The sequence below is a fragment of the Oncorhynchus mykiss genome, chromosome 15 (assembly GCF_013265735.2).
Source record: "Oncorhynchus mykiss isolate Arlee chromosome 15, USDA_OmykA_1.1, whole genome shotgun sequence".
Lineage (NCBI taxonomy): Eukaryota > Metazoa > Chordata > Actinopteri > Salmoniformes > Salmonidae > Oncorhynchus > Oncorhynchus mykiss.
Window position 1 is genome coordinate 5,989,419 of NC_048579.1, and position 12,889 is coordinate 6,002,307.

A 12,889-nucleotide genomic window follows, 5' to 3' on the forward strand; every position below is an offset into this window, starting at 1 on the left:
TCTACTCTACTAAACTAAATGGAACTCTACTTTACCATACTAAACTCTACTCTACTAAACTAAATGGAACTCTACTTTACCATACTAAACTCTACTCTACTAAACTAAATGGAACTCTACTTTACCATACTAAACTCTACTATACTAAACTGAATGGAACTCTACTTTACCATACTAAACTCTGCTAAACTACTTTTCTCTTATTCTAACTTTCTATAGGCAACTCAAACGCTAGAGACTGAGCACTGCTCCAAGTCTACACAGTACCTTCAGGATGCTATAGGCCTGCTAGTGGAGTTATAAACTACTTATCATAAGCCTAACTTTATGTAAGAGGCCAGACCTGATTATTTAACTAAACGTACAGTTAAATAAGGCTGACTTGGCTGACCGCCTGGCTGACTCGGCTGACCGATTGGCTGGCTGACCGATTGGCTGGTTGGCTGATCATGATTATGATGGTTGCCAACCCTATAGTTCTGTCATGATTATAACTCTGGTACGACACCTGTCGCCTGTCTACTGCTTCCTAATTATTGGTGTATGAATCAGGTGCTACCGGTTCATCAAGGCACAGACAAACAGACTCCTAAACAGCTTCTATCCCACGACAACTAATGCTCTCCCTCACACCTACACTGCTGCTAAAATGATTATTGATTTGTTTATTACCGCCACTACGCTGCTGCTAAAATTATTATTGATTAGTTTATTACTTTCACTCCACTGCTGTTTGCTGATTTCAGTTACCATTAGAATATATCCATTTATCCTGCTTCTGGTCACACTTACTCCTGTTTACATACACGGTGCATTCAGAAAGTATTCAGACCCATTGACTTATTACACATTTTGTTAAATTACAGCCTTATTCTAAAATTAATTTAAATATTCCCCCCCCACCCCCCTCATCAATCTACACACAATATCCCATAATGACAAAGACATTTTTTTTTGTTGCAAATGTATAAACAAAAACAATCCAGATGTATCCCATTTTTACATAAGTATTCAGACCCTTTACTCAGTACTTTGTTGAAGAGCCTTTGGCAGAGATTACAGCATCAAATGTTATTGGGTATGACGCTACAAGCTTCCGCAAACCTGTATTTGTGGAGTTTCTCCCATTCTTCTCGGGCAGATCCTCTCAAGCTCTGTAAGGATGGTTGGGGAGCATCGCTGCACAGCTATTTTCAGGTCTCTCCAGAGATGCTTGATAGAGTTCAAGACTGGCTCTGGCTGGGCCGTTCAAGGACATTCAGAGACTTGTCCCGAAGCCACTCCTGCGTTGTCCTGGCTGTGTGCTTAGGGTCGTTGTCCTGTTGAAAGGTCTGAGGTCATGAGTGCTCAGGAGCAGGTTTTCATCAAGGATTTCTCTGTAGTTATACTCTCTTAATCTTTCCCTCGATTCTGACTAGTCTCCCAGTCCCTGCCGCAGAAAACATCCCCACAGCATGAAGCTGCCACCACCATGCTTCATCGTAGTGATGCTGCCACCACCATACTTCATCGTAGTGATGCTGCCACCACCATGCTTCATCGTAGTGATGCTGCCACCACCATGCTTCATCGTAGTGATGCTGCCACCACCATGCTTCATCGTAGTGATGCTGCCACCACCATGCTTCATCGTAGTGATGCTGCCACCACCATGCTTCATCGTAGTGATGCTGCCACCACCATGCTTCATCGTAGTGATGCTTCCACCACCATGCTTCATCGTAGTGATGCTTCCACCACCATGCTTCATCGTAGTGATGCTGCCACCACCTTGCTTAATCGTAGTGATGCTGCCACCACCATGCTTCGTCGTAGTGATGCTGCCACCACCATGCTTCGTCGTAGTGATGCTGCCACCACCATGCTTCGTCGTAGTGATGCTGCCACCACCATGCTTCGTCGTAGTGATGCTGCCACCACCATGCTTCGTCGTAGTGATGCTGCCACCACCATGCTTCATCGTAGTGATGCTGCCACCACCATGCTTCATCGTAGTGATGCTGCCACCACCATGCTTCATCGTAGGGATGGTGGCAGGTTTCCTCCAGACGTGACTCTTGGCAATTAGGCCAAGGAGTTCAATCTTGCTTTCATCAGACCAGACAATCTTTCTTCTCATGGTCTGAGTCCATTAGGTGCCTTTTGGCAAACTCCAAGCTGTTGTCATGTACCTTTTTACTACAGGTAACACATTGGACAGCTAAGCACAGTTCTATCAGTGTGAACAGAGTCAGGAATGTGAAGCTAATGCTCTACTTTCTCTCTCTACATGTCTCTCTCTCTTTCTGTCTGTCTGACTCTCTGTACTTCTCCCTGTCTGTCTTTCTAACCGTCTCCCTCTCTTTTGGTCTCTCTATATCTGTCCCTACCTCTGCCATGTCTCATGCTGCCCCCCCACCCTCCCTGTCTCCTCAGCCCCAAACAAAGCATCGAGAAGAGAAACCGTGAGCATGAGAACAAGTACATTGAGGAGCTGGCCGAGCTGATCTTCGCTAACTTCAACGACATCGATAACTTCAATGTCAAACCAGACAAATGTGCTATCCTGAAGGAGACTGTCAAACAGATACGACAGATCAAGGAGCAAGGTACAATACACTGGTACAACACTACAATACACTACACTACAATACACTGCACTACAATACACTGCACTACAATACACTGGTACAATACACTGCACTACAATACACTGGTACAACACTGCAATACAATACACTACACTACAATACACTACACTACAATACACTGCACTACAATACACTGCACTACAATACAATACAATACAATACACTACACTACAATACACTGCACTACAATACACTACACTACAATACACTACAATACACTACAATACAATACACTACAATACAATACACTACACTACAATACACTACACTACAATACACTACACTACAATACACTGCACTACAATACACTGCAATACACTACAATACAATACACTGCACTACAATACAATACACTACACTACAATACAATACAATACACTACAATACACTGCACTACAATACACTACACTACAATACACTAATACAATACAATACAATACACTACAATACAATACAATACACTACAATACAATACACTACACTACAATACACTGCACTACAATACACTGCACTACACTACAATACACTGCACTACAATACAATACAATACACTACAATACAATACAATACACTACAATACAATACACTGCACTACACTACAATACAATACAATACACTACAATACAATACACTGCACTACACTACAATACACTGCACTACACTACAATACAATACAATACACTACAATACACTGCACTACAATACACTACACTACACTACACTACAATACACTGCACTACACTACAATACAATACACTGCACTACAATACAATACACTGCACTACAATACACTGCACTACAATACACTGCACTACAATACAATACACTACAATACACTGCACTACACTGCACTACACTACAATACAATACACTGCACTACAATACACTGCACTACAATACACTGCACTACAATACACTGCACTACAATACACTGCACTACAATACAATACACTACAATACACTGCACTACAATACAATACACTACAATACACTGCACTACACTACAATACAATACACTGCACTACAATACACTGCACTACACTACAATACAATACACTACAATACACTGCACTACAATACACTGCACTACAATACAATACACTACAATACACTGCACTACACTGCACTATACTACAATACACTGCACTACACTACAATACAATACACTGCACTACAATACACTGCACTACACTACACTACAATACACTGCACTACAATACACTGCACTACAATACACTGCACTACAATACAATACACTACAATACACTGCACTACACTGCACTACACTACAATACACTGCACTACACTGCACTACAATACACTGCACTACACTACAATACAATACACTACAATACACTGCACTACACTACACTACACTACAATACACTGCACTACAATACACTGCACTACAATACACTGCACTACACTACAATACACTGCACTACACTACAATACACTGCACTACACTGCACTACACTACAATACAATACACTACAATACACTGCACTACACTGCACTACACTACAATACACTGCACTACACTACAATACAATACACTACAATACACTGCACTACACTGCACTACACTACAATACACTGCACTACACTGCACTACACTGCACTACACTGCTCGACATTGCGCAACACTGCAATACAATACTTGCTTTATTGGTCCATTTTTTTTGTTGTTACAGTCACAGTACCCAATGGCTGCATTCACACAGACAGCCCAATTCTGATCTTATGCCCAACGCAGAGAAATTAATTCTTAATTACCATTGAGCTTGTTTCAATAAAAATAAGTTGTGTTAGGTAGTGCCAGGGAGGCAGTAGTCTATAGTGTTCAGAAACGCTGTCTGTGTCTGTGGTTGTTTGTGACTCAGACCCATGGTCATCTGTATTAAACTTGGTACACCTACACGGCTGCTAAAAATGATTGTGGCCCCTAGACCAACCGCTCAAGAAAGAAATTGTCCCGCGGCTGAATCTAGTCGATAATCCATACATTATGATATAAAGAACATATATTTCAGAAGAACAGAATATGAGTCGTCTACTGTATGTTATCTGGCTATGATATAGACTGTAGGCCTGTTCATTTATCAGACTAGATACTGTATGTTATCTGGCTATAGGCTGTAGACTTGTTAATTTATCAGACTAGATACTGTATGTTATCTGGCTATAGGCTGTAGACTTGTTCATTTATCAGACTAGATACTGTATGTTATCTGGCTATAGACTGTAGGCTTGTTCATTTATCAGACTAGATACTGTATGTTATCTGGCTATAGACTGTAGGCTTGTTCATTTATCAGACTAGATACTGTATGTTATCTGGCTATGATATAGACTGTAGGTCTGTTCATTTATCAGACTAGATACTGTATGTTATCTGTCTATGCTCTGATATAGACTGTAGGCTTGTTAATTTATCAGACTAGATACTGTATGTTATCTGGCTATGATATAGACTGTAGGTCTGTTCATTTATCAGACTAGATACTGTATGTTATCTGTCTATGCTCTGATATAGACTGTAGGCTTGTTCATTTATCAGACTAGATACTGTATGTTATCTGTCTATGCTCTGATATAGACTGTAGGCTTGTTCATTTATCAGACTAGATACTGTATGTTATCTGTCTATGCTCTATGATATAGGCTGTAGACTTGTTCATTTAGCTGACAAGATATGTTATCAGTCCTGTGTCATTCTTTTATATGATTTTATATTAAGAATAATAAAAATGAACTTAGCTGAATGAAATACATATATATTTTTCCCCTTTCCAGAGCGAGAGTGGGCGGATATGAAGTGTCTATGTTGAGCATAAAAGTGATTTAATTTGAAACAGATGCTAGATTTACAGTTATTTGGCAACATTCATTTTGAATTATACAAACCTTTAGAATGTTGTTTTATTTCATTTATTTAACCAGGTAGGCCAGTCTGAGAACAAGTTCTCATTTACAACTGCGACCTGGCCAAAGAGAAAGCAAAGGAGTGCGACACAAACAACAACAACAACAACAACAGAGTTATTATAATGTCTTAGAAATCAAAACATATATGGATGGGCTGCATGATGCGACTGTAGACTTGAGGAGTAAAAAGAAGAAGCTTGCTTACCTCAGGCTGCACACTGATCAGACTTTTCTCAATTTAATCTTGTCTTTACTAATATGTAAAACTAGTTTTAGATTTAGAATGACCCATTATCACACGAACAGGAACACATTTCATCCATATGCACCGGAATAGTGAATAAAGTCTAGTTTCCCGCCGGTATGTTTTTCACTCATGTTGGGTCGTATACTCCGGTAATTTCGCTGCGCCACAGGTTATTTTTTTTCCTCCACCCAAACTCTGTACGCCATGGGTTCTCCAACCTTGTTCCTGCAGCTACCCAGTGCTTCATGTGGGAGACCAAGTGAAATCTGTTCAGGAACATCGACAGTAACGTGTTTTCACAACAAAACATATTTCATTAAACTGTTGACAGCCGTTCTCTCTGCGCGCCGGAGAAAGGAATGAAGGAAAGAGGGTAGGAGATTTAAACGCACGTTGGTGATATATTCCGTATAGACTAAGATAACGTCTCAGTCTAATTATTTATGTATCTTTTAAAGTACTATTAGTAGGCTGTTCAAAATGTAAAACAAATTTGCAATAATTGTAGGCTAAATCCAAATTTGTTTAATTTAGGCTAAATCCGAATTTGTTTAATTTAGGCTAAATCTGAATTTGTTTAATTTAGGCTAGATCAATTTTTGTACCAAAGATATCTTAAATCAGTATATATATTTTTCCTTCTGTCATGTGTAAAATTAGGATGGCAATATTTTGTACAATGGCTGCAGTCATTATTTTAATTCATGATTTTTTTTTTGGGGGGGGGGGGGGGGGGGGGGGGGGGCTTGGGCTCTTATATATAGGCCTATGAATGAGCTCTAATATGCATATAGGATGTGCTGTCCATTTCATTGTGTTAGACTTTGAAACAACATCGACAAAGACCATGTTTTACACTGAGTTTCTGTCGTTAAACTTCTTTCTTCAAATTGACCAATCACAGTGAGGTCAGTTTTAAAAGCCTGATTCTGTTTTGGTGATGTGTGTTTTGATGTGATTTTCAATGCATTTATATTGATGTCAGAGTGGTTAGAGGGACAATAGATCTCTGAGTACCGGGCCATTAGGACCTGATGGAGGGACAATAGAGCCCTCAGTACCAGGCCATTAGGACCTGATGGAGGGACAGTAGAGCCCTGAGTACCAGGCCATCAGGACCTGATGGAGGGACAGTAGAGCCCTGAGTACCAGGCCAACAGGACCTGATGGAGGGACAATAGAGCCCTGAGTACCAGGCCAACAGGACCTGATGGAGGGACAGTAGAGCCCTGAGTACCAGGCCATCAGGACCTGATGGAGGGACAGTAGAGCCCTGAGTACCAGGCCATCAGGACCTGATGGAGGGACAGTAGAGCCCTGAGTACCAGGCCATCAGGACCTGATGGAGGGACAGTAGAGCCCTGAGTACCAGGCCATCAGGACCTGATGGAGGGACAGTAGAGCCCTGAGTACCAGGCCAACAGGACCTGATGGAGGGACAGTAGAGCCCTGAGTACCAGGCCATCAGGACCTGATGGAGGGACAGTAGAGCCCTGAGTACCAGGCCATCAGGACCTGATGGAGGGACAGTAGAGCCCTGAGTACCAGGCCATCAGGACCTGATGGAGGGACAGTAGAGCCCTGAGTGCCAGGCCATCAGGACCTGATGGAGGGACAGTAGAGCCCTGAGTACCAGGCCATTAGGACCTGATGGAGGGACAGTAGAGCCCTGAGCACCAGGCCAACAGGACCTGATGGAGGGACAGTAGAGCCCTGAGTACCAGGCCATTAGGACCTGATGGAGGGACAGTAGAGCCCTGAGTACCAGGCCATTAGGACCTGATGGAGGGACAGTAGAGCCCTGAGTACCAGGCCATTAGGACCTGATGGAGGGACAGTAGAGCCCTGAGTACCAGGCCATTAGGACCTGATGGAGGGACAGTAGAGCCCTGAGTACCAGGCCATTAGGACCTGATGGAGGGACAATAGAGCCCTGAGTACCAGGCCATTAGGACCTGATGGAGGGACAATAGAGCCCTGAGTACCAGGCCAATAGGACCTGATGGAGGGACAGTAGAGCCCTGAGTACCAGGCCATTAGGACCTGATGGAGGGACAATAGAGCCCTGAGTACCAGGCCATTAGGACCTGATGGAGGGACAATAGAGCCCTGAGTACCAGGCCATTAGGACCTGATGGAGGGACAGTAGAGCCCTGAGTACCAGGCCATCAGGACCTGATGGAGGGACAGTAGAGCCCTGAGTACCAGGCCAACAGGACCTGATTGGAGGGATAATAGACCCTTGGCATCACCAATCATCTGAACATTTAGTCTGGACCACATCACATCAACTGATCTGTCCTTTCAATAGCCATTCATGAAAATCCCAGGAAGGCGCTAGCTATTTAATTTAGTCGTCTAACTTGTGTTCTTTTGAGTGTTTCTCATCTCAGCACATCGTCTGTACATTCTCCTTAAATTGGTGGATTGTCAACATGGTGATTTCATAAAGTTTTCAGTCCCATTGGCTTTTCCCACGTTTTGTTAATGTGTAGAAATTAAATAATTTCCATAACGACAAATCAAAATCTGTTTTTTTTAGACATTTTTGCTAGTGTGTAATAAATAAATAATACCTTATTTATTCAAACCCTTTGCTATGAGGCCTGAAATTGACTTCAGGTGCATCCTGTTTCCATTGATCTTCCTTGCGATGTTTCTATAACTTGATTGGAGTCCACCTGTGGTAAATTCAATTGATTGGACATGATTTGTAAAGGCACACACCTGTCTAATATAAGGTATCACAGTTGATAGTGCATGTCAGAGCAAAAACCAAGCCATGGGGTTGAAGGAATTGTCCGTAGAGCTAAGAGACCGGACTGTGTCGAGGCACAGATCTGGGGAAGGGTACCAAAACGTTTCTGCAGCATTGAAGGTCCCCAAGAACACAGTGGCCTCCATCACTCTTAAATGAAAGAAGTTTGGAACCACCAAGACTCTTCCTAGATCTGGCCGCCCGGCCAAACTGAGTAATCAGAGGAGAAGGGCTTTGGTCAGGGAGGTGACCAAGAACCCAATGGTCACTCTGAAAGCACTGCAGAGTTCCTCTGTGGAGATGGGAGAACCTGCCGAAGGACAACAATTTCTGCAGCACTCCACTAACCAGGCCTTTATGTTAGAGTGACCAGATTGAAGGACACATGACAGCCCACTTGGAGTTTGCCAGAAGACACCTAAAGGACTCTCACACCATGAGAAACAAAATTGTCTGGTCTGATGAAACCAAGATGGAACTGTTTGGCCTGAATGCCAAGCGTCACGTTTGGAGGAAACCTGGCACCATCCCTACGGTGAAGCCTGGTGGTGGCAGAATCATGCTGTGGGGAGGTTTTTCTGGGAGACTAGTCAGGAACGAGGGAAAGATGAACAGAGCAAAGTACAGAGAGATCATTGATGAAAACCTGTTCCAGAGCGCTCTGGACCTCAGACTGGGGTGAAAATTCACCTTCCAACAGGACAACAACCCTAAGCACTCAACCAAGACAACGCAGGAGTGGCTTCGGGACAAGTCTCTGAATGTCCTTTAGTGAGTAATGATGTACTTATTGCAGCGCTGTGCCGGTTTACCGAAGTCTGCTGGTCCTGCACCAGACCTGCTGCATCAACATGTGTCATGCAGGACGGAGGATGCTGCTTCACACATCAACCTGTGTCATGCAGGAAGGAGGATGCTGCTTCACACATCAACGTGTGTCATGCCTTAGACCACTGTACTGCGATGCAGTGCCTTAGACCACTGTACTGCGATGCAGTGCCTTAGACCACTGTACTGCGATCCAGTGCCTTAGACCACTGTACTGCGATGCAGTGCCTTAGACCACTGTACTGCGATGCAGTGCCTTAGACCACTGTTCTGCGATGCAGTGCCTTAGACCACTGTACTGCGATGCAATGCCTTAGACCACTGTTCTGCGATGCAGTGCCTTAGACCACTGTACTGCGATGCAGTGGTATGGCCTTATCTAATATTGTCAGTACAGAGGTATGGCCTTATCTAATATTGTCAGTACAGAGGTATGGCCTTATCTAATATTGTCAGTACAGAGGTATGGTCTTATCTAATATTGTCAGTACAGAGGTATGGCCTTATCTAATACTGTCAGTACAGAGGTATGGCCTTATGGACATATTACCCCGACTAACCGGTGCCCCCGCACATTGACTCTGTACCGGTACCCCCTGTATATAGCATCCACATTGACTCTGTACCGGTACCCCCTGTATATAGCCTCCACATTGACTCTGTACCGGTACCCCCTGTATATAGTCTCCACTTGACTCTGTACCGTAATACCCTGTATATAGTCTCCACTTGACTCTGTACCGTAATACCCTGTATATAGTCTCCACATTGACTCGGTACCGTAATACCCTGTATATAGCCTCCACATTGACTCTGTACCGGTACCCCCTGTATATAGTCTCCACATTGACTCTGTACCAGTACCCCCTGTATATAGTCTCCACATTGACTCTGTACCAGTACCCCCTGTATATAGTCTCCACATTGACTCTGTACCAGTACCCCCTGTATATAGTCTCCACATTGACTCTGTACCGGTACCCCCTGTATATAGCCTCCACATTGACTCTGTACCGGTACCCCCTGTATATAGCCTCCACATTGACTCTGTACCAGTACCCCCTGCATATAGCCTCCACATTGACTCTGTACCGGTACCCCCTGTATATAGCCTCCACATTGACTCTGTACCAGTACCCCCTGTATATAGTCTCCACATTGACTCTGTACCAGTACCCCCTGCATATAGCCTCCACATTGACTCTGTACCGGTACCCCCTGTATATAGCCTCCACATTGACTCTGTACCAGTACCCCCCTGTATATAGCCTCCACATTGACTCTGTACCAGTACCCCCTGTATATAGCCTCCACATTGACTCTGTACCAGTACCCCCTGTATATAGCCTCCACATTGACTCTGTACCGTAATACCCTGTATATAGCCTCCACATTGACTCTGTACCGGTACCCTCTGTATATAGCCTCCACATTGATTCTGTACCAGTACCCCCCTGTATCTAGCCTCCACATTGACTCTGTACCAGTACCCCCCTGTATATAGTCTCCACATTGACTCTGTACCAGTACCCCCTGTATATAGCCTCCACATTGACTCTGTACCGGTACCCCCTGTATCTAGTCTCCACATTGACTCTGTACCGGTACCCACTGTATATAGCCTCCACATTGACTCTGTACCGGTACCCCCTGTATATAGACTCCACATTGACTCTGTACCGGTACCCCATGTATATAGCCTCCACATTGACTCTGTACTGGTACCCCATGTATATAGCCTCCACATTGACTCTGTACCAGTATCCCCTGTATATAGTCTCCACATTGACTCTGTACCAGTACCCCCTGTATATAGTCTCCACATTGACTCTGTACCAGTACCCCCTGTATATAGCCTCCACATTGACTCTGTACCAGTACCCCCTGTATATAGCCTCCACATTGACTCTGTACCGGTACCCCCTGTATATAGCCTCCACATTGACTCTGTACCGATACCCCCTGTATATAGCCTCCACATTGACTCTGTACCAGTACCCCCTGTATATAGCCTCCACATTGACTCTGTACCGGTACCCCCTGTATATAGCCTCCACATTGACTCTGTCCCAGTACCCCCTGTATATAGCCTCCACATTGACTCTGTACCGGTACCCCCTGTATATAGCCTCCACATTGACTCTGTACCGATACCCCCCTGTATATAGTCTCCACATTGACTCTGTACCGGTACCCCCTGTATATAGCCTCCACATTGACTCTGTACCGGTACCCCCTGTATATAGCCTCCACATTGACTCTGTACCGGTACCCCTGTATATAGCCTCCACATTGACTCTGTACCGTAACACCCTGTATATAGCCTCCACATTGACTCTGTACCGGTACCCCCTGTATATAGCCTCCACATTGACTCTGTACCGGTACCCCCTGTATATAGCCTCCACATTGACTCTGTACCGGTACCCCCTGTATATAGCCTCCACATTGACTCTGTACCGGTACCCCCTGCATATAGCCTCCACATTGACTCTGTACCGGTACCCCCTGTATATAGCCTCCACATTGACTCTGTACCGGTACCCCCTGTATATAGCCTCCACATTGACTCTGTACCGGTACCCCCTGTATATAGCCTCCACATTGACTCTGTACCGGTACTCCCTGTATATACCCTCCACATTGACTCTGTACTGGTACCCCCTGTATATAGCCTCCACATTGACTCTGCACCGTAATACCTTGTATATAGCCTCCACATTGACTCTGTACCGGTACCCCCTGTATATAGCCTCCACATTGACTCTGCACCGTAATACCTTGTATATAGCCTCCACATTGACTCTGTACCGTAATACCCTGTATATAGTCTCCACATTGACTCTGTACCGTAATCCCCTGTATATAGCCTCCACATTGACTCCGTACCGGTACCCCCTGTATATAGCCTCCACATTGACTCTGTACCAGTACTCCCTGTATATAGTCTCCACATTGACTCTGTACCGGTACCCCCTGTATATAGCCTCCACATTGACTCTGTACCGGTACCCCCTGTATATAGCCTCCACATTGACTCTGTACCGGTACCCCCTGTATATAGCCTCCACATTGACTCTGTACAGGTACCCCCTGTATATAGCCTCCACATTGACTCTGTACAGGTACCCCCTGTATATAGCCTCCACATTGACTCTGTACCGGTACCCCCTGTATATAGTCTCCACATTGACTCTGTACAGGTACCCCCTGTATATAGCCTCCACATTGACTCTGTACAGGTACCCCCTGTATATAGCCTCCACATTGACTCTGTACAGTTACCCCCTGCATATAGCCTCCACATTGACTCTGTACCAGTACCCCCTGTATATAGCCTCCACATTGACTCTGTACCAGTACCCCCTGTATATAGCCTCCACATTGACTCTGTACAGGTACCCCCTGTATATAGCCTCCACATTGACTCTGTACCGTAACACCCTGTATATAGCCTCCACATTGACTCTGTACCGTAACACCCTGTATATAGCCTCC

The 12,889-nt window shown here is 44.4% G+C and overlaps 1 protein-coding gene across 6 annotated transcripts in view; it reads left to right on the forward strand.

Moving 5' to 3' along the window:
* The window catches only part of LOC110489533 (nuclear receptor coactivator 2), a 193,084-nt gene that overhangs the window by 74,653 nt on the left and 105,542 nt on the right, over positions 1-12,889 (forward strand). For all 6 annotated transcript variants that reach the window (XM_036945677.1, XM_036945678.1, XM_036945680.1 and 3 more), the window contains exon 4: positions 2,416-2,588. In XM_036945677.1, coding sequence (XP_036801572.1) covers positions 2,416-2,588 — 173 coding nt within the window. The remainder of the gene's footprint in view (positions 1-2,415; positions 2,589-12,889) is intronic.